At 45.2% G+C, this 23572-nt stretch overlaps 1 protein-coding gene across 7 annotated transcripts in view; it reads left to right on the top strand.

The window, feature by feature from the left end:
• BCAS3 (BCAS3 microtubule associated cell migration factor) overlaps positions 1-23572 on the top strand; it is a 37342-nt gene continuing 13770 nt past the window's right edge. The window contains exons 1-18 of one of the 7 annotated variants that reach the window (XM_078603854.1): positions 1-103; positions 4761-4829; positions 5473-5527; positions 5890-5965; positions 7360-7466; positions 8024-8105; positions 8476-8548; positions 8672-8776; positions 9344-9420; positions 10067-10158; positions 10541-10624; positions 10758-10943; positions 12344-12440; positions 15062-15195; positions 15766-16093; positions 16644-16788; positions 19742-19860; positions 21157-21316. In XM_078603854.1, coding sequence (XP_078459980.1) covers positions 4762-4829; positions 5473-5527; positions 5890-5965; positions 7360-7466; positions 8024-8105; positions 8476-8548; positions 8672-8776; positions 9344-9420; positions 10067-10158; positions 10541-10624; positions 10758-10943; positions 12344-12440; positions 15062-15195; positions 15766-16093; positions 16644-16788; positions 19742-19860; positions 21157-21316 — 1988 coding nt within the window. In that variant the 5' untranslated portion in view covers positions 1-103; position 4761. The other 6 variants (XM_078603853.1, XR_013586536.1, XM_078603851.1 and 3 more) reach the window with 6 other exon arrangements.

Genomic DNA, 23572 nt, shown 5'->3' with positions numbered 1-23572 from the left:
CTTGGAGGGGGCGAGGTGGTTCCACGCAAGCGAGCGCGCAAGATCTCGCGAGAAGTGGATGTAAACAAACCCCTTGCTGACAAGCGCTGGGCTTTGTGTCGAGGTGAGGCTGACGTTGTTGATAATTTTTTTCCCCTCACGGAAATGTTTTTCCGAAAAAGGTTACAGTTCGAGGATAAGACGACGACGAAGACGACGATGTTTAATTCCCCTGGTGTTTTAAATTGTTTTAATTAAATCGGTGTTTCTATTGCGGTGGCCGAGAGGGCCGCTTTATGCGGAGCGTCACTCGCGGCGTGCAGATTCGGCTTTTGAGACAAAAAAAATGTTGGAAAATATCTTTCCCATCGATTGTGCTACTTTAAATTCTACAGTAATACTTATCGCCCGTTCGCCGTTTTGATCAATTTTTTTAACAATAAAAAACTATCGATAAAGTTATCCGAACAAAACAAAGGGCCCTTTGATTTAACGGGTGGCTGAACGGCGACGAATCGGGGCACCGCGGGGGGCGCTGCTGCCGGCTTGTCGTGCGATTCTTAGAGTTCAAGGGGGGCTCATGGAACCAGAGGAGGGCATCAACAACAACAGCAGCAACAACAGCGGGGGGTGGTGGGCGATTAGGCCGCCTCATCGCCGGCTGAGGCTGTAAGCGTCTCTCCTCAGACTCCCTCGCTCATCTCTCTCTCTCTGTGTGTGTGCCTTGGTGTAAGCGCAACAGCAGAGTAGGCGCCGTTATCGAACCGTGGCACAGTTACCAAAGTGCCCTCTCCCCCCTCTCCTCCCTCTCTCTGGGTTTGTTTGTCAACACTTGACGGCTGTCTTCGGGTCCTGCCATGATAACGTGGAATTTCCATCGCTTGCTTCGGGTGGTAGTGGTTGTACAAAAAACAAACACGGGCTGAGAGAAACGATTGCGATACTTTGAGCTGAAAAAGGCGTTTGGGACCTATTATTTGAAATTGTTGTGGTCATCGATGGAATTGTTTCGTCTTCAGGCCAAGTGAACGTTGCATAATTATTATTTACGGCCGTGTTTTTTTCCCATACGTGAAGTATGGTGAAGTAATCTCCACGACGTGTGGAGGGATGCACTCATCCAGCAGTGGATTGCCCAAGAGGGGTTTAAGTGGGTTTAACACGTTGGCTTTCGCGACTAATATCCATACGATGCTATTTGGAGTTAGATCGCTTCAATATAAGTGTCTTCCCCTCCCAAATGGCCTTTTACACCTGAGGTACTCACAAGTGACATCACATTTATGCCCTCTATTTAAGAACGAAACAGGATTTCTCCACAAATCTGGCTGTCGCCTGATGATGGTTGTTGTAAATACTGGCGAAACGTCGTACTCAGATTGTAAATGTTGTGGATTTGCTATCCAACACACCGGTGTGCTGTACTAGTGACGAATTGGCCACGTTCTGTTTACGTGACAAACCTTACTAATTGGCTGTGTCGGGTGGTGGCGGGTTTAACGACACATTAACGCTATCTACCCCAAAATAAAATCTATAGGGTTATACGTGATTTGAAGCTTTCGTGACTGCAACAATCCATACTCTTTGGTTCTTTCGAAAGCTTTCCCACCTGATGATGGACGTCTGTGTTGCGCCCGAAACGTCGTGATTTATTTTATTTTATACTTCCGTGACTTTACCGAAAAACCAAAGAGTAATGAAATGAAAGTCTCTCAAGTTTGTAGTGCAGTGCGTTAACCACAAAAGTAATTGTGATGAATTTTTTTTAACAACGCATGAACATCACTGCTTTTGGAAAATGTCAGTATTCTGAACGATGGTTTTCTCTCCATCCTAACTTATGACCTGGTGATGTGTATGGTGAACGTGAAGTTATATTAATGCGGTCCAACGTGAATAGACGATTAGATTACTGTGGTTGGACACCAGGGTTATTGGGAGTTGACCTCACCTTGGTAGAGGCAAATTCTCACTCCTGTGAGTTCGCGGCCATGTGAGAGTGACACGGGGCTGTGTCGGTCCCGTTGTTATTGCCATGCTGCGAGCCACAGCATTTGACTCTGCTTAACCGCATCAAGTCACGTTCGGATTGATTTTACCCAGAGTTCGATAAATAAACCTGTGTTTAAAAAACGATGGTTTTCTCTCCATCCTAACTTATGACCTGGTGATGTGTATGGTGAACGTGAAGTTATATTAATGCGGTCCAACGTGAATAGACGATTAGATTACTGTGGTTGGACACCAGGGTTATTGGGAGTTGACCTCACCTTGGTAGAGGCAAATTCTCACTCCTGTGAGTTCGCGGCCATGTGAGAGTGACACGGGGCTGTGTCGGTCCCGTTGTTATTGCCATGCTGCGAGCCACAGCATTTGACTCTGCTTAACCGCATCAAGTCACGTTCGGATTGATTTTACCCAGAGTTCGATAAATAAACCTGTGTTTAAAAAAAAGAAACCGATCGAACGGATGTTCTCATACAGTTTCCCCTCGGTAGTGTTGGTCGCAGTGAGTAAATTGCCTAAAGAGAGAGACAATCGACACTGTTTTGTGGCCAGGGGGCAGATTGCGACACAACCTCCATTGCGCGTGTGTTTTTGACTTTCGCGATTTCTTGATAGCCGTGTATGTTGACTATTGAGAGTTAGACAGGCTTGGTGGGTGTCGGATTCTAATACCGAGGCAGACGTGCGTGTTGTTGCCTTGTTGTGGGCGAGACAAGCGTGTGCATTGAGTGTGTGTCAGGCGTGTGTGTTGTTGACTGTTGAGTAGAAAGTTAGGTGTGTTTGACTCGATAGGGTGATGCAGGATTGTGTGTGTGACTGTTGTATGTGAGACATGCGTGTGTGTAGAGGGTGTGTCAGGCGTGTGTGTTGTTGACTGTTGAGTAGAAAGTTAGGTGTGTTTTGACTCGATAGGGTGATGCAGGATTGTGTGTTGTATGTGAGACATGCGTGTGTGTTGACTGATGGGAGTGAGGGAGGTGTGTGTGTTGAGTTGACAGTGAAGCAGACGTTTGTGTTGACTGTTGTAGGTGAGACATGCGTGTGTGTTGACTGATGGGAGTGAGGGAGGTGTGTGTGTGTTGACTGATGGGAGTGAGGGAGGTGTGTGTGTTGACTGATGGGAGTGAGGGAGGGAGGTGTGTGTTGACTGATGGGAGTGAGGGAGGTGTGTGTGTGTTGACTGATGGGAGTGAGGGAGGTGTGTGTATGTGTTGACTGATGGGAGTGAGGGAGGTGTGTGTGTGTGTTGACTGATGGGAGTGAGGGAGGTGTGTGTTTGTTGACTGATGGGAGTGAGGGAGGTGTGTGTGTGTGTTGACTGATGGGAGTGAGGGAGGTGTGTGTGTTGAGTTGGCAGTGAGGCAGACGTTTGTGTTGACTGTTGTAGGTGAGACATGCGTGTGTGTTGACTGATGGGAGTGAGGGAGGTGTGTGTGTGTGTTGGCTGATGGGAGTGAGGGAGGTGTGTGTGTGTTGACTGATGGGAGTGAGGGAGGTGTGTGTGTGTGTTGACTGATGGGAGTGAGGGAGGTGTGTGTTTGTTGACTGATGGGAGTGAGGGAGGTGTGTGTGTGTTGAGTTGGCAGTGAGGCAGACGTTTGTGTTGACTGTTGTAGGTGAGACATGCGTGTGTGTTGACTGATGGGAGTGAGGGAGGTGTGTGTGTGTTGACTGATGGGAGTGAGGGAGGTGTGTGTGTGTGTTGACTGATGGGAGTGAGGGAGGTGTGTGTGTGTGTTGACTGATGGGAGTGAGGGAGGTGTGTGTGTTGAGTTGACAGTGAAGCAGACCTTTGTGTTGACTGTTGTGGGTGATACAAGCGTGTGTGTTGACTGTACAGTGAGGCAGGTGTGTGTGACTGCTGTGGGTGATACAAGCGTGTGTGTTGACTACAGAGTGAGGTAGGTGTGTTTTGACTGTTGTAGGTGACACAGGGGTGTGTTGACTGTTAGGGCGAGGCAGGCTTGTTTAACTGCTGTAGGTGATACAGGTGCGTGTGTTGACTAGTGATTGAGGGAGGTGTGTGTTGAATTGTTGGTGAGGCGTGTGTGTTGACTGTACAGTGAGGCAGGTGTGTGTTGACTGTTGTTGGTTAGGCGTGTATGTTGACTGTACAGAGTGAGGCAGGTGTGTGTGTTGACTGTTGTAGGTGATACAGGGGTGTGTTGACTGTTAGGGCGAGGCAGGTGTGTGTTGAATGGAGAGAGCGAGGCAGATCTGTGCCTACTGGAGAGTGGCGTGTGTGTTGACTGTTGATGGTGATGTAGGGGTGTGTTGAACTGTAGAGAGTGAGGCAGGCGTGTGTTGACTACTGTATGTCATACAGGCGTGTGTGTTGATATTCATGTAGGGGTGTGTGTTGAAATGTTAGGGTGAGATCGGGGCCTCAGTTAGCACACTGTACTACTATCCCAATGACCTGAATTACATTACTGGTCAAGGATAACATCAGTGGTAAATATTTGAACTGGTTCAGGGCCTCCCCTAGATAGACTTAACCTTAAAGCATAACCTACTATGATGTATAATCATCAGCACTGAGGAGACAAAAGTGGCTGGGCGTAGTGCTGGCCATACCACTCTCTTGTATAATATTCCGACCTTCATAGCAGCACGCTAACAGCACTTTCTCCCGCAGCCTGTGTAGGCTGTATTTTGGATACTGTATTTGTCTTTGGTCCAGACGGGCACGTGTGTTGAAGTGTTGTGGTTGAAACAGGTATGTTTATTGACTGTTGAAGTTGAGACAGGTGTTTTTGCATCTATTTCAGGATGGAATCTCCTTGGCGAGCGAGCCGGTGCAGTGCTGGTGGAGCCATCGTGCGTCCTCAGCCAGAGACGTGCGTTGTTGACTCACTTTACAAACACCGATGTCATCGTCATCATTGTGCCATCGTCCATGTAGTTATGTTCTCACTAAATAAATAAAACAACTCTCACGTTGCGTAATGGTGCCATCATCAATATCAGTCCTGTTCTGGCCACTGCTGGATTAAGGTCTCTCTCTTGCCATTGTCATCCCAGACTTTTCCGTGATGCCATAGTGCATCGCAGTCCTGCAAGGCGCTGATCTCATGGCTCCTCTACTGTGGTTGCCTTGGGCATATTTTCTGTTTTGGTTTCCATCCCATGAACACATCTGTTGGCCATCATCTCTTATGGCGATATGTAATTCCCAAACCCAATGACTTTTCTTAGCAGTCAGTACGATGCCCATAAATAGTTTGTTCCCTCATCAATGTGATTATCTTCTTGTCTCTTCATGTCAATCCGACGACAATTGTACAGCGCAAACAATGAAATAGTTTAATGGTGCAGTTAAAGCAATGAATAATACATACTCTGCTATGATGGTCAAATAAAATGCATTTCACTTATACCATAAACTCAACCGCTTCTGTAAATGTTATTTCTGCAGTCGTAACAGCTAATGTACACTTGGTCACACGTGCGATGTTGAATGCTGTGTTGTGGATTTTGCAGAGAGCAGTCGTACATGGATAGTGTGTTTACATTCATACAAGATGTTGTGCCGCAGGTGAGGCTGCCCTAGCCACGCTCATTGTGTTAAGCAAACACTCATATTTACACCAAGCCAGCGCCTCTGATAAGCACGCTTGGCTACGTACTGTGCGAAAAAAGTTCAATACATACAAATAACTATTTTGCACACACTGTCCACAAATAAGCTAATATTTAAGTTAATGGTCAGAATCGACTTTCCCCCATCTAGATTATTTAACTGAAAACTAACGGTCTGCTCTTTTTTAATTTAGTCCTTTGCATTTGCCATGCTTTATACTGTGTAGCCATCATGTGTTATGTGCTCTGAGTGATTTGCAGTTTGCGGTCATGGTTGATGTGTATGCCTGCTTGTTGTGCCTGCATGCTGAGTTGCAGGCATATGCGGGCAGCCCAGTAACAGATGAGAAGGAGCGTGTGGTGTGGGTACGCTTTGAGAAGGCTGATCTCAATGGTATGAACTAAAGGCACATTGCACATATGGCAGTCTCCAATGAATATTGCACATCCATGAACACATTCTGTATCTGAGTACACACACAATTATTATTTATGTTTGACGTGACACATCTATTTTACACGCGTAGTGTCAACGATTCAGAGACATGAGTTTCTAGTAGGCACCTTTATTAACAACTTCCACGGTCTCGTCCACACACTCTCCGCAGTATCTTAGCCTAGCCTAGCCTGTACACAACACTAGCCGCCTAACACTGACGGCGCTGACTGAGATAGCCAACTGCTATCCTTCGTAGCGCGGAGACGTTTAGTGACGACGGCGACGAGACTACAGCAACGACGAGACGAGTCCATTCCCAGAACCGGCAGCCTCGACCTCCTCCTCTCGGCTCCTTTTATGTTCCCAGCACGGCCTGGCTCCGCCCTGACTGTGCCTCTCTTCTCGAACCCGCTAGCAGGTTCCAGGGGCCTCCAGATGGGGCCCTCCATGACCCATGCCCTAGTTCCTTCTCTCTGCCACACCTGCACACCCTCACAGGCGTGTGTACTGTCTGTCCACGACAGTTGCCGCTGCTGTCCACCAGCCAGCGCTATTACACTACGTATGTACGCATATCCCTTTTTGTTAATCAACTGCTGGATATGCACCTTCCAACGGCGTGCAGGTCGTGGTGGTTATTTGACCATACTTCATTCACCGCACTGGTCAGTGTGGGTTAGTGAAAGTGGAGAGCACAGGCATTATATATATCATAATGTGCAACTGTCCGCCTGTCATGCTCTTTATCTCACAAACGGTATGTTGCACAGAACAAAAATCATTTAAACAAAAATATATTTTTTTCTCAGCAAGGACCTGCCTGCAAAAGTGTCACTTTTGTGCATTAACATTTTGCCTCCAAAGTTATGAAAAAACAACGTCCAATACAAACCAATGGGAGCCAAAATAATCTAGAAGATTGACTCGTATTTTATTGAAAGAATTGTCCAAAAGTTCGGCTCCCCATTGATTCATGCCGTTATCATCCCTTAACGCTTTGATGCTGTGGTGATGTTATTGTGCTTAATGCAGACTCCTGCAATGTTTGGGAGCAAGGGCACGGTTAAGTTATATTCTCCGCAAATGTGTGGGCAGTGCTAGTTGGAGCATATTACAGCGTTGGATGTTGCTGTTCTGTGCATAGTGGTTGCCTATCCAAGCACTATGCAGGCTCTACCTTTTCTTAGCTTCACCTTTCAGGTTATTTCATCATCGGCTTGTGTGTATTGGTTCAAAGATACTCTTGTTTTGTGTGCCACCGGTGCCGCTCATAATGGATGAGAAGCCCCGGGGCTGTTTGGAGTATGGGCCTGGCCTTAATGCGTCCCGTGTTTTGGCGTGTGCTGCAGATGTGAGCAGGAACCCTGAGCTGTGGGAAGGTGGAGGAGGGGCAAGCACGCCCCCCCTACTGCTGATGTTGGGTTACAACACTGGCATGCACATATGGGGCCTGCCTGTAAGTGTACACCTTGTCTGATTTCACATGTACAATTCAATATGCATGTTTATTGGAAGAGTTTGTAACCCTGTAGTTTATCTTTAGATAATCTCTCACAGTGAACTAGGTTCCATTTCTACTTGTGATGGTGAATATCAGATACATAATTCTACTCCAGATGAGTCCTATATATATTTTTTTACATTCGAACATGAGTATTTGTACCAATGTATCAGTACTAATACTATCACTGTTTCACTAAGAGCACTTGATTAATTATTTATAAAGGATAGTCCTTTATAAATGTAGTCATTTAAATACATTGCCTTTGTATATGGCATGTGTATCACCCAGAGAACATGATAACTACTCGGAGTGAGACATCATTCACATTGCTTTGTTCACCTTACAATACCATACAGTTTGGATTGTTAGACTGTTTTAAGTACAACTGTTGCTCAAGATGTTGTACATTACACTTTTTAGCTGTTTAACTGTAAGTGCCATGTTTGGAAACAGCATACGCGAGTGTCCATTGTTACATCTGTTGTCTAATGCCCATGTGTTGAGTGTAGGTCAGTGGAGAAGCTCAGGAGTTGTACTCGGTGAGGAGTGGCCCGGTCAGGTGTGCTCGCCTGCTTCCCACACCACACTCTGGTGAGTGAACGTTGGCTACGGACAAGCCATGAGTTGCAATGCATACCATAAACCTCACTCTGCTTGTTGCTTGGCATTTACTGAGTCTTTGTGTTTGGAAGAGCAGTTTGTATTGCCTCTTGTTCATTGTTTCATTTGCGTCATTCGCCTAAATTACATATTTACATATAATTAGCATAATCTGTAAATAATTTTTTTATCCCATGGTTTGGTGTGTGTATCATGAGTGTAAAAATCGGTTAAAGAGATTATTCGATGCAGTTGTCTATGTCTATGTGTAAATAATGAAAAGTTCACAATAGTGTAATCTTCAACCATGAATAAGACGTTTTCTGGGTCTCGGTGTCATCCATTCCACGTCACACCACAGGCGTGGACAGGAAAGACCTGTTTGCAGACAAGCGGCCATTACTAGCCACGTGCGATGGAGCCTCATCTACCGGGTGAGCTAAGCCAGCTTGCTCACTGAGCGCCCACCTGTCAATCACTGTTCTGTTGCATTTTTGGCACACTGGCTGTCACGTGATTTCATGGCACTAACCCCCTACGCGACGTATCCGCCGCAGGTCTCAGCCATACTGCGGTGTGGAGGTGCGTTCATTGCGTACAGGAGAGGTGGTGAAATCCATTCAGTTCAAAACGCCCATCTTTAATCTGCATGCCAACCACAGGTAGGTATGAGAGGGTGCTTATTCATTTGCTGACCCTGTGATGTGTCGGCTATGTTGTTTACATTAATTGGTGTGAGACACTTGATTCAAGGACTTTGTAAAACCTTAAAAATGGTGCTCCAGACTATTTTATTATTATGCAATTGTGGTAAGTCATCCGAAACGGAATTCAATATTTCTCATCCAGATTTGAAAACAAAAGGAAATGAATGCTGCCTTAAGGAATAACAGTTTGATCATGTAAAACATTTTTAAATACCAATAAAACTTTTTGATGAAAATAAAATGCATGAAAAACGATAAAAAATTAACTTATGGTGTAATTATTGACAAATTATTTTAGGATAGCTCGGCTATTGTTTATAGTTTGTATTGTGTTTATGTATGTGTGTTGGTTGCATTAGTTGTACCAATTTCTGGGTTCATTGTGTAAATATATGCGGTTATCTTGGTGAAAACTATTTTCCACAGCACATTTGTGTCATTTAGACACAATTCCAAATGATGTATTTGTGGCTAATGGTCTGAACCATACTAATTTAATATTTTGTATTTGTGAGTGTGTAGGGTTCTGGTGGTGGCATTACAGGAGAAATTGGCAGCTTTCGATAGCCGTACACTCGTCAAGACCTTCTTTATCACAAGTGAGACGAAAGAAAAGTTCTTATTTTCCACCGTTGCAAACCCACCATGCTAGTCTTCAAAGCACACGCCAGTATTATCGGTGACCTTTTATAGGAATAATAGCAAGTCACACAAGCATTCACGTACATATTTACTTGGGCATTTCGGACACTTTTGGGTTATTTCTATGGATGGAGATATAGTGGATTTAAATGGATGATTTGTAGGTCTTAGTTGATATTTTTCATTGATTGGACATAAGGCACTTTATAAATATATAAGAAAAATAAGATGAACCCACAGGCACACAAAATGTGTACGAGTATCCATAAGAAATAGTACTGCACTTATTTGAATTTTAATATTTGGTGTCACACATTCCCAAACATATGTCTGCATCTGTCGAGTACACGTTTGCATGGAATATGTAAATTGGCAAAATGTAAATGTTTTTGTTCTATGAATCATTGTGTTGGTATAGCACATGTGCCAAAATCGGTCCGAGAATGATTTAGATAAATTCACTAATATGACTGACAAACGTATATGATGTGCTCACAGTAAAAAAAAAATGTTGTATACTTTCCTCATCCACAAATATTCGCTATATTCATGAAGTCTTAATGTTTATGTGTTGTTATTCTTGTGTGTCCTTTACTGCCTCAGGTTGCTACCCCAGTCCAGGACCGAACCCAAACCCGCTGGCGCTCGGGTCACGCTGGCTCGCTTATGCTGACACTAAGGTTGGAGCGCGCTATGTATGTTGCAACGCAAGTCTCACATTTCACATCCTCATTATTATGGGTGCAACAATTTACAATCCTCCCCCCCTCTCCCAAATCCATTACATACAGCATAAACTCATGAAAGACATTTATTCTTACACACACAATTCATTGCATGTATCATGAGCTGAATATAAACCGATATTAATCGATATGTTGACGCATCATTGCACCCATATTCATTGATCTTTCAATTGAGAGTATGTTAGATGTTTGTTGTCTGCATGTACTACATGGCGATGTCGAACATTTTTGCACGATGCCTTGCTCATGTTGTGGCCTAAATGGGGCGCACAGGTGTGCCGGTACGAGTAGTTCGCCGCTCTGCCCTGCGTGTATTTGGTGCCGTTGGCAGTTGGTACAGAGGCACCAGACGTATGGTGGAGTGAGCGGAGATGCTGTGCAGTCCTACACTGCCACTGTGATCAGTGCTGCCAAGGTACCCCTATGCATGCACCATCCATGTCCCGTTCTGGTGAAAATTAAGTCATAAACATTTGTCTGCTTCATTGTGGCATCCTATATAATCTATTGTTTGATTGCCCTTCTTGGCCGTTTTGTCACGTGTGCAGACAATTCGCTCTGGCCTGTCTCTGTTTGGAGAGGCAGTCGGCAGGCTTGCCGGCGGGGTACGTGGAACGGGGATGGGCCCGGGGGGCTGTGAGGAGGATGGGGGTCCACCCCCTACACCGCGCAGACACGCACACCTTCCTGGGATTGTCACCATCATCGACACTGAATGTGTCCGGCATGGGCAGGTGCGGGATACGTATCATCTCACTCACGCTCTAGTGCCTGTCATCTAATATTGTCGTTTGATGCCAACCCTTGATCGGTTTTGTACGAGAATTTTGTTAATGCGAAAAGGGTGAGTGAAATTTTACGTGGATGAAATTTTAATATCTTGGATGGTATAATTTGACATCTTTTTCACTTGTTTTATTATACTTTGTGTAAATGTGTTTGCCTCTATACTACAAACTTATGCGTTTTGTATGTGTCCAAGAAAAAAAGGAAAACCTGGCAGGTGTGTAAAAAATTGTGATCTATTATTTTTATACCTACGTGACTTTATCGAAAGAACCAAAGAGTATGTATAAATAAGCTTGGAGAGATGTCAGCATGATATTACATTGAGAACAGGAAAGAGGTACAAATTGATTACAGAATATACGCAATTTACACATCATTAATTGTTAGCAAAAAGTATGTGAGCTTGAGCAGCACACATCATTTGAAGCGATGATGGCCGGTGGTTGCAACTAACAATTGGAGTGGCAGCCATAGGAGGGACCACGACCGGAATGACTTTCACCACGGAGATGGAGAGGTTACTTCAGCTCATGTAGAGGTGTGAGATGGATTTCTATATTGCAGGAGGATGAAATTTCAACAGCTTGGGGGGAGGCCTGCATCCAGCAGTGGCTTGATTGTTGTTGATGATGTCTATTGTTTTGGTATACAGTGATCCCTCGTTTATCGCGGTTAATGGGGACCGGAACCCCTCGCGATAGGTGAAAATCCGCGAAGTAGGATTGGCCCCCTAGGAATTTCCATATATGTGTGTGTGGGTACCAGAATGTTTAAAATATGTATATTTATACTTTATATATATATTACTTAAATCTATTTAATTATAAAACCTTTATATTATACATTCACTCTCTCTCTCTCATACGATACGTATTATGGTGTTCTACACTCACCAATGACAGTAGTATCTTGAGACTTGACTCCAGTAATGACGACGACGACGATGACAACGATGATGCGCAGCCAATCAGCTCACGGGATACATCCACTCGCGCTCTCATTCGTCGATCTCGCGCCGGGAACCAATCACGTGCCTTGTCTGAGTGCCCGTGGGTATGTACAAAGCCTCTGAGAGAGTTTCTCTCTTTGTCTGGCATCCTGGGAAACCGTTTCTCTCGCGCATCACGATGAAACAACGCTGCTTTCCGCAATACGGCTGCTGATATGGCGGTATTTTTGAATTTTTATTTTTCGATTAATATTTTTGAAAAATCGCGATGCACTGAGGCCGCGAAACTTGAACCGCGAAGTGGCGAGGGATTACTGTACTCTTCTTTCAGGCACATTGCTTGGCTCAAGTACAGTACGAGTCGTAGTTGTTGACACTGTAATGTGTTGTGTGTAGGTGGAGGTTTGTGAAGAGGGAGAAGGGGACGGGGTTGTGGCTCATTTTCCAGCACACGACGGTACCCCAATCTCGGCCATGACCTTCGACCCTAGCGGTGAGTTCCTCATGTTTTAGTATATGGTTTGCATAATTCTTAGGTAGGTCAGGGTTAAGATCATAGTTGGTTCCAAGTAAAGAAAATACTTTGACTCTTTGAACTTTATGCACCCTTTGCCTGAGCCATAGGCAATAACCTGCTCTTACTGTGCACCTGATAGATGAGCTCTTTAGAGACCTGGTCCAGCCTGAAACTAATCTATGTTAATCATCGTAAGTGGTAATGTTTTACAAAAAAATTGTATAATATTGAATGTTTACATAGCGTAATTTATGGAATCGCAATACACTCAATGCTGCACTATCCGCAAATATGGAGGCGCATGTATATTAAGATGTTGCCAGCAAAGTAATGAGTATTTATACATGTGGGAAAAACCGGAGAACACCCACGCATGCGGGGAGGCACCACTATCCTATACTGATGGGGACAGATGATCGTGCACACTTGCTGTACCACCTTTCCTTGACGAGCCAGGGTATGGCACCTCGATGACCATGGGAAGGGAGTTTCACAACATTTGTGTGATCCACCAACCCTTGCTTCCACAGTGTAAGCCCATGTGCATAACCACCGACGCCCCTTTAACCACTAACCACCTGGAGTGGTTGTGGTGGTTTTTAAAGCATATTAAGTCAAGAATGTCAATAATTTTCAGCCCTTTGTCTAGTCACTTGGATAGAGGCCTCTCCATGCAATGTCAGTCATTGGGGTTGTTTGACCATACTTCACTACAATGGTCAAACATGGCTTGAAGGGGATGGGTGTACAGTACCGATTCAGATAAACTTGCAAATTTATGTTAGACGTGGCTGGAAATTGAACTAGGGTCGTCAGGTTCGCCGCACACCACCACGTGAGCACTCAGCCGAAGAATGTAAAAAATTAACCCGTAAAAACAAAGTTTTTCACTATAAATCCTTTATATGCGTGGCGGCTAGAGTCCTCTCGTCCTCTGGCTTGAGATGGCTGCCACCTATGGGTCAGATGATTGCCTGCCACCATTAAGTAATTGGTAATTAAATATAATTTATTTTTTTCTAAAAAGTGTAAAATTTAGGAAAAAAATTTTCACGAAAATAAATTGTCACGCACAACGAGTCTGTGTGCAAAATGTCAGCTCGATTGGATCACGGGAAGTGGGTTAAAAAACGACCGAAAGATTTGCACGGTCGTAAGCGCGCAAGCAAGCAAGTGAACTTAATATAAAGGATTTAAAAATGACATAGGATTGAAGCTTTTGTGACTGCAGAAATTACCGTACTCATTGGTTTTTTTGGTAAAGTCACGTATGTAGAAATAAAATAAAATTGAACTAAATAAAATTAAATAAAAAATTCTGATGATGATTGCTTGTGTTGCGTTCGAAACGTCGTGAATTAATTTAGTTGAATTTTGTTTTATTTCTACATACGTGACTTTACCGAAAAAAACAATGAGTAATGTAAAAATGACTCGCTTGAAAAACAAGTATAACTGTCTCCAGTCTATTGTTACATATGAGTGGTGCCAACACATTGCTTTGGTATGAATACATCACATGGCTCGAATACTAAGAAAATTAACCTACTTGGCATTAACTCGCCTTGAATGCGTGGAATTGATAGTCTGACAGCATTTCCATAATATAGGGGTTTTTTTGGGTCAGATCGTGTAAATATAAATGTGTCGTTCAGCACACCGGTGTGTTGGAGAGTAAACCCACAACATTTACAATTCGAGTCCTGCATTTTTTGCCGGTAATTACAACCAGCCTCATCAGTTGACAGCCAGAATTGGCTGTGTCGGGTGGTGGCAGGTTTAATGACACATTAATCTTTATACAATCGAACCCAAAAAAAACCTTATGGATAATATTTGTCACGAAAGTCTACGTGTTAAACTGACGGTATTTGTTGGCAATTGCATGTGCTGTATCAGGAAGGAACTTTTTGACATTTCTTGCAAAATCTTGCAATCAAGCATTTTTGTGGTTTGGCTTGAAACTTCAGTGGGAATGGTTGGTGTTGGTAACATTTGTGTTTGGAAATATGTTTGGATCCACAACTGTTGTGACCACAAATTTTAAGGTTCTCATATGTGTTATGGTTTCCTATTTTTATCTCGGGGCCATCATTTGTGAATTGCCAATCATCAGCCTTCTTGCTGGGGTCATGCTCCCACTGGTTTTTATGATCATCTCCATTTTTGTTTTGTGTGCTCTGACTTATTTCATAATGGTCCTGTGTGTTAAATCTTTAAGCATCTCCATCTATTTTCATAACTCTTCTCTTGTGCTTTAAATTTGTTCTCCGTTTACTTTCTAAACTTTCCCTCCACTTTTAGTGCACTCTCCTACACTATGCCAGTGTATATATCATGACTGGTGATGATGAATTGTTGTGACCACAGCGTGTACTTTAAATTGGGATGTTGATACCATTTAGGGGGTGTGACATGTACACATTGGTCCTAGCATAGTTGGCATGGACCCTGGTGCATGGAATTAATGTGGGCCCCTTGTCAAATACTGGTACTTGGGCCCCTCCTGCACGTGGGCCCCAGTGCAATTTTACCGCTTGCACACTCGACAGCTACGTCACTGCGCTTGCACTTATTTTCACAATGCTTCTCTCCAGGGTTGCTGCTCGTGACGGCCGATGCTCAGGGTCACGACTTCCACGTGTTCCGCGTGATGGCTCATCCGCTCGTGTCGGCGCAGGCCGCCGTGCACCACCTCTATACGCTGCACCGCGGGGACACGGACGCACAGGTGAGCACCGTCCCAACACACCTTTTTGTTGTACAAACGCGTTTCCCACTGTGTAGTGATGCACGTGCACATTATGTACACCTACAGCCCTTTTGTCAATCCACTGCTGGATGAGGGCCTTTCCTTGCCATGCGGGTGCCGAGGGTTGTTTGACCTCAACATGACCAGGATAGTCTAATTTCATTGTTGGTTGATGAAGGCGGAGAGCATAGATGAGTGTCTATGGAAGTATCATACGGCAGTGGATTTTGCTGTACTGATTTAGCATAAGCGCTGTTCGCATACTATGTTTCTTACATCCATGTTTCGTGATGTACAAGAGACAAAGAAGATGTGATTAGAACGGCTATACAGATGTTGGTCCAGGGCAGGAGAAGACGAGGGAGACCGAGCATGAGATAGGACGATGTTGTGTTGGAATGAGATACGAGTACAGTGGATGTGACTCGGTAAGAGGTAAACGGTAAAGCACATGGAAAATGAAAATATGAGCATCTGGCTCCATGCAATACTGGGACTCTTGCTGAGAGGAAGACGATGTGAATTATGTATGCATGTCCTTGCGTGCAGGTCCAAGACCTCAGCGTGAGCGACGACGGGCGTTGGGTGTGCGCCTGCACCCTGCGCGGCACGTGCCACGTCTTCGCCGTGTGCCCCTATGGCGGCGTGAGCTGCGTGCGCACGCACACCACCCCTCGCGTTGCCAACCGCCTAAGCCGGTTCCATAAGAGCGCAGGCCTCGACGAGATGGGCCCAATCTCCTTGCAGCTGCACCAAGTGCAACAGATGCAGCTACAGCATGGCGCAGGCGGGTCTGGGGCAGGTGGAGCCGGTGGTGCCGGGGCTGGCGTTGGCGCGGGGAGCCCTGCGCCCAGCCCAGGAGCGTCCCCTCACCATGGTAAGGTCATTCATATTTTAACTCTTCAGTGTTTCGGGGTTGTGCCGCATGAATTCAATTCCTGTAGAAGCTCCCAGCACATGGAGCAAAACGTTGGAAAAATAACATTGGAGAGCTGTGTAGGACAATTGTTACTGTGTTTCAGGCTTACTTGTTTTGTCACTATTGCTTGTGTGTATGTCCAGAAATTGTGCACATCTCTTGCGTTTGTATACAATTTGTCTATGAATGTGCCCTGTTATCCTCATAGGCACAGCGGTGTCAACGCCAAGTTGGCACCCAGTGCAAATTGATGGAAGAGAGGTCCTCGAGATATAAACATAGAAATGAAAGAAAAGAGGAAGGCATTGAGAAGCCTAGAATGAGACTTGCACACAAAGAGAGACACAGACAGGGAACGAGAGTAAAGACTTGGAGAGAGGTCCTGAGAAAGAAATGGACAGCATCTATAAGATGTGAGGTCTCGTTTGCACAAATATATGTGGCACATGTGAAGATGGTACGGCTCACTGGGTGTATTGAATGTCGTGTGTGTTCTTGCGTGCCCCAGGCAAGCTATCCAGGCAGGAGGTGCTTAGCAGCCGCTCCAGCTTCAGCTACGGGAACCCACGCTTGCCGCCCTTCCCCCACCCAGGCGTCACAATTCCACTCGCGCAAGTCAAGCAACCGCTCACCCTGGGCTCGCTCACTACCGGGTAACCACGCCACATGCCCTGTTCACGGCGTGTAGCACCACGCTGCATGAGACCACTATGTCTGAATAAAGTGGCCTCAGGCAAGCAATGCGGGAGTGCTCACGTGTGATTGCCAGATGCTTAGATTCAATGTGCCATGTCTTGCACACCGCATCACGCATCATCACGCATTCCCAACATTACGGCACTCATGACTGTGAAAACATCATTTTACATTGCATTACTTATGTAGCGACCCGAATCCCATTGGTGGATTACATATGGTGGGGGTGAAGATGTAGGCACTCTCCCTTCTTCCTATCGATGTGGCTAGTGCATATTAACATGGTCTATTGCCTCTTTAGAGTGAGGTCCTCTGCCCCATATTGGCTTGATTCCTAAATCCTGATAGATCTTGCCTTAGCAGGTTATCTGCTGTGCATATTTCCATTGGAACCCCGTTGTAGTAACGCATACCTGTGAACTTTCATGGGCTATCCCACATGCGGACCCTCATTGAAGCCGAAGACACAGCATGTCACCATGATGTGTAGGCATGTGACCAGTGTTCCTTTTCATGTAATTTCCCACCTATTGTTTATTGAAGGATGCATGAAATCCTGTGCAGGCATGTGTGGTACAGGGTAGACTGTGACAGACATAAAACACCTGCACAGTGCTAGCCGAGATCACACAGTCTCCTTCCTTCTCTCTCCCTCTCTGTGCCTTTCCTTGCCTAGGCCTGGCCTCTTTGCCACTGGCTGTCTGGCTATTACACCACCCTGGTGAGTGGGGTGTGCGGTGTGATGTGCGACATAAGTGTTGGTCATGTGGTGGACTTTCTAGGGCATTCACACTCACCATATCCCCCACCTGTGGTCCAGCCTGGACGCATTTGCAAGCATTAACCTGCTTGCACTTGTGCCAAATATATTGGACAAAACTGGTCCTTTACGTTTTCTGTTGGTTCAAAGGTCTGACGAGTGTAAATGTGCACTGGATCGAAATGAAATTCTGGTACGTCTGTATTGAGTAACACAAGCACAGTGTTCTGCAGAAGTCTTGTTAGTGCAGTGTTATCATTTTCTGGATGATGTTAAACATCCCCCATTGCTCTGTATTTGTAGTGTGCGCCTGTGTTTTGGCATAATGGTCACTCGCTTAATAAAAAAAACCTGTCCTCTTTGGTTCTTTTGGTAAAGTCACGTAGGTGAAAAAATTAAAATAAAAGAATTAAAAAAAATTGAAATAACTAAATTGTATTTGTATATCTGTTTATCTATATTTTATTTTATTCCTAATTTAATTTTTTCACCTATGTGACTTTACCGAAAGAACCAAAGAGTATGGATCCTTGCAGTCACGAAAACTTCAAATCTAGAACGAAAAACATGTCTTTCTATGTATATGGAAAATGTGAATTCTTTTTAATGCAGAAGTATTGTTTCAAGATTGAAGTTGATTTGCAAAAGTCGTATTATTTCACCATTTGCTTTGTCACGTGCTGGTAGTCTGCTGTTTACTGTATAAACTCATAACTTGTGCATAGTTTGACCTTTGTGTCAAACAGTGTCAGGTTTAATTATAATAATGTACATTTACTGTGAAACATGTGTTGTAGATTTGGGATAAAAATGTAGTCGCATTTGTTTTTTTGTATTGATTTTCCTTTGCAGTTTGTGTTATTTGTGTTTTTAGCACATTTAAAGTAAGAGTGGTGTGTGTAGAATTTGGAAACTATGTATTGTCACAGTCCATAACTATATATAATAATGTGTCATTTTAATATTGTATTTATAAGTACCTCGTGTTGTATGGCTATTGGGCAAACATATTTATGAGCCATTATTTGTCTAGCATCCTCCAAGGTTACAGACACCTCCAAGTTAGAAAAGTTATTTTGGAACACGAGTAGCTCGAGTATCATTCAATTTCTGTGAACTAATTAGGCATTTTGGCAGTGCTGGTGGTGTCACGTGTATATATTTTGTTGACATGACTTTCCAGCATGGTCAAGGAAAGTCACCTCTCTCTTCGACTTCACAATTCACGTTATTTGTCCGGAGACCTGCAATATTAAACTAAACTGTGACACCCATAGGCAATGGCTGTCACCATGTATGGTGGATTTTAACTGCACAGCAGAATTATTTATTTCGAGTCGTATGATGTTCAAGTAACAAAAGTGTGTCTCATTTACCCGTCAGCAGGGCTTAGTTTTAGCCGGGTCTGTCCGGGTTTTCGACCTGGAAAATATTTTCACACCCAGCACATCATATCCAATATCCTTCTCTCACCATGGTTGAGGCCACTTAGTGACATGCCTCCAGCCTACCAGCGACCGCCCCGAAAATATTAATTTAGAAATTAAGCGCTGCTTGGGAAGCATGCCAATAATAAACCACTCGGCTCAATGGTTTACAACCCCCAAGAGATTTGGGGTCATGATTCAGTTCAAGACTGGATTATTGTCTGTCGCTTTTGCTTTCTTTTTTTTGTATTCTATTTTTTACGTTTCATTTGTACAAATCAGTTTGCTCTGTTTCGCACCTCCAATTAGCAAGGTTAGCTATGTACGCTGCGAAAAAAGTTCAACATACATTTACAATTGTAACAATAGCTGATCATTTTTGTTTAATGCTTGTAATTCATCTGTTCCCATAAGTATTGAACATAACAATCCATTTTCATCAATGATCCGATAAATCATTACATGCCTAATAAGTATACATTTTTTGTTGAGAACCTGGTGAGAACCCATTCACACACAGGACTTCATCATCATAATCGTCAGCCATGCTCACTCCACTGCCGAATGAAGTTCTCCATCTTCCATGACGCAGCAACCCATGCAGCACCTACACGTGAGCTGATTTAATTGGTCCGTCTCCGAAGGGGATGACTCTGTCCGGTGGTGTGGCGGCCTTGTGAGAGTGAGCTCTAACGGCGTTGCACGTTGTGTCCTGCCTCACAGTAAGGGCGCGCCGCGCACGTCTCCCCAGCCAACGGGCGGCGTGCGTGAGGTGTGCGTGTCGGCGTGCTTCGCTCCCTCCCACTCCCCCTTCAACACGGCTGCGCACACCCGCGAGAAAGGTATGGAGTACACACAAAGACAAAGATCCTCTGACAGACTTTGGAGCAAGTGCTGTTAGCGAGCACTTACGATGGCTGCCACGGCACACGAGGGGGTGCGTGGACAGCACCATGCCTGGCCGCCTTTGTCCCCTCGTGGCAATGTTTAAACATCACACCAAGTACTTATTTGAGGCTGAGTCAACCTAGGGGATGCCCAGCACTGGTTCAGATATTCATCACCAATTTGGCTATGAATGGGAATCCAGCTCGGGTCGCTGGGTTCCTCCCGCGTGTGCCGTTAGCGAGCACCTATGGAGTGGTGTTAGTGAGCACAAGCACAGAGCATAAGGAGGTGGTGTGGCAAGCACCACACTCATCCTCCCTTGTCTCCCTGGTCCTGGATGAGTTTACCTCGGGGAGACTAGTTCAAGTATTCGCCACTTATGAAGCCGTGAATGGGAATTGAACTCCAGTCGCTGGGTTCGTGGTTAATTAACCACTACAGAACCGCACATACACACACGAACTTCCAATAATCGACCCACAGTGATTACTGTTACCTTGTCATGCATCAGTAGTCCTTTGGACATTAACTGATATTATTTTGCTGAATGCATCTGTTGCAATCAACACATAAAAAACTATAATTTGCACATTTGTCAAAAATGTATCCATTTTACCAAAATTTTACATCAATTCTTTAGTCAAGGGTTGTAGAATCTATGGCCTGCATGTTAGATACAGCTGGCAACTTGATTTCATATGGCCCGCGGCCACATGAGACTAATTACTTCCAAACAATTGATTTATCTATCGCTGCAAGCATCGTGTATGACTGCGGGTATCTACTGATGCCCGCAGTAGTGCGTGGTGAATGCTTGAGAGAAATTCTCAATACACAACCTAACCTGGAAGAACGTGAATGCCACCATTTTCCTTCATGTGAAACAGCCTGGCCGTGACCTTGGACACGAAGCTGTGCGAGTACGCTTGTGTCAGTGAGGCATGATGTGGTGGAATTGTGCGGTTTGATGTGTGGTACAATTATTTAATTTGATGGTTGCTGTACAATAGTGCTATGCGACACTTGCTGTGGTGCGCTAGTACAATGCATTGGTCCGGTGTGACTTTGCTGCGGTGTGATTGTTTGGTGTGATGATGCGACCGTTGCAGTGTGATGCTTAGTGTGGTGCGATGGTGCGGTATGATGCTTGATGCGGTGCGAGGGCACATTGTGACTCGTGGCGACGTACAGTTGTGCTTTACCATGACGTGACGTGACTTTCGATGCGGTGGGATGGTGTTGTGGTACAGAGGCGCACGCAGTGGCGGGTTCGCTGTTTGTGCTGTGCTCCGTGGGCTCGCTCGTGGAGCACACCCTGGAGCCGCACCCGGCGGTCGGCGTCACTCGCATCTGTGACGACACGCCGCTTGAGCTGTCCTGCACCCCCAACGCCAATTGGGGCATCGCCAGGTACACGCCTCTCCTCCACAGTCCACCGGTTTACACTTTAATAGTCTTTGTTGCTGCTAAAAATAAAGCCCTCACTGCCTTCATTGTTTAACCCTTGCCTTATTTACGAATAATCATGATTTATAGCCCACTAGCGGAAGTACCCGGCTTTGCCCGGGTGAAAAATATATTTCTTAAAAACCTTACATATATATACACAGAGACTAAGGTATTGTCAAAGCCCGGTGGGCTGTTTGTACATTTCTCCACCAACAAATATATAAGAGGCTTTCACAAGTCCAAAAAGTTGTAGAAAGTGTGGAGTAAATAGTTGATGTCAAAAGGTTTCCGAAAATTGTGGTCTCCCCCCCCCCCCCCCTCAAAAAATATCTTTACCCCTCGTAGGTATATATACTAACAACACCTTACATACAACAGAGGAAGTGGTATCTATTGACTCTGTAGTAGTATCTACTGACTGTACCGTAGTATCTACTGAGCCAGTAGTAGCTACTGACTGTGTAGTAGTATTTAGTGACTGTAATAACTACTGACCATAGTAGTATTTACTGGGCCTACAGTAGTATCTACCGACTATATACTCGTAACGACTAACTGTATAGTATCTGCTGACTCTATAGTTGTATCCACTGACTATAGTAGTAACTACAAAATCTATAGCAGTATCTACTCACTCTATAACAGTATCTACTGACTCTAGTAGCTACTCACCGTGGTAGTATGTACTGACTGTATAGTAGTATATACTGACTATAGCAGTATTGACTGACTGTAGCGGTATATACTGACTGTTTTAGTATTTACTATAGCGGTATCTACCAACTCAATAGCAGTATCTACTATCACTACAGCAGTGTATACCGACTGAGGTCGTGCCTGCTATCACTACAGCAGTGCATACTGCTGTGTTGGTACCTGTTATGATGACAGCAGTACATATTGTGGTGGAACCTGCTATGATTACAGCAGTGCATACTGCTGTGGTGGTATCTGCTATGATGAGAGGAGTACATATTGTGGTGGTGGTACCTGGTATGATAACAGCAGTACATACCGAGTGTGGTGGCACCTGCTATGACGACAGCAGTACATACTGTGGTGGTACCTGCTATGATGACAGCAGTACATTCTGTGGTGGTGGTACCTGCTATGATTACAGCAGTGCATATTGACTGTACTCATCATTCACCCTCACCATTCACCACTCACAACTCACCCTTACCACTCATCCTCACCACTCACCACTCCCACTCACTATTCACCATTCACCCTCACAACTCACCAATCTCCCTCACCAATCTCCCTCACCACTCACCCTCACCACTAACCCTCACCACTAACCCTCACCACTCTCCCTCACCACTCTCCCTCACCACTCACCACTCACTCTCACCATTCACCCTCACCATTCAGCCTCACCACTCACCCTCACCACTCACCGTCACAACCACCACTCACCCTCACCACACAACCTCACCCTCACTACTCACCATTCATCCTCACCAATCACCACTGACCAATCACCACTCACCACTCTCCACTAACCCTCACCACTCAACCTCACCACTCACCCTCAAAACTAACCACTCTCTCACCACTCACCCTCACCACTCAGCACTCACCCTCACCACTCACGCTTACCACTCACCCCTCACCACTCACCCATCACCACTCACAACCGCCACTCACCCTCACCACTCACCCTCACCACTCACCCTCACAACAACCACTCACCCTCACCGCTCACCACTCACCCTGACCACTCACCACTCATCCTCACCAATCACACCCTCACCAATCACCACTCACCCGCACTGCTCACCCTCACCACTCACCCCTCACTAATCACCCCTCACTAATCACCACTCATAACCGCCACTCACCCTCACCACTCAACACTCACCCTCACCACTCACCCTCACCACTCACCCTCACTACTCACCACTCATCCTCACCAATCACACCCTCACCAATCACCACTCACCCTCACCACTTGCCACTCACCCTCACCACTCACCACTCACCCTCACCATTCACCCTCACCACTCTCCCTCACCACTCTCCCTCACCACTCACCAGTCATGCTCACCACTCACCATCACTACTCACCACTCACCCTCAACACTCACCGCTCACCACTCACCCTCACCACTCACCACTCATCCTCACCAATCACACCCTCACCAATCACCACTCACCCTCACTGCTCACCCTCACCACTCACCCTCATCACTCACGCTCACCCTCACCACTCAC

Source organism: Lampetra planeri, chromosome 21 (genome assembly GCF_965212315.1).
Source record: "Lampetra planeri chromosome 21, kcLamPlan1.2.h2, whole genome shotgun sequence".
NCBI classification, from domain to species: Eukaryota; Metazoa; Chordata; class Hyperoartia; order Petromyzontiformes; family Petromyzontidae; genus Lampetra; species Lampetra planeri.
Note: the sequence above shows the minus strand (reverse complement) of the source record. Positions and strands in the feature narration are given on the sequence as shown.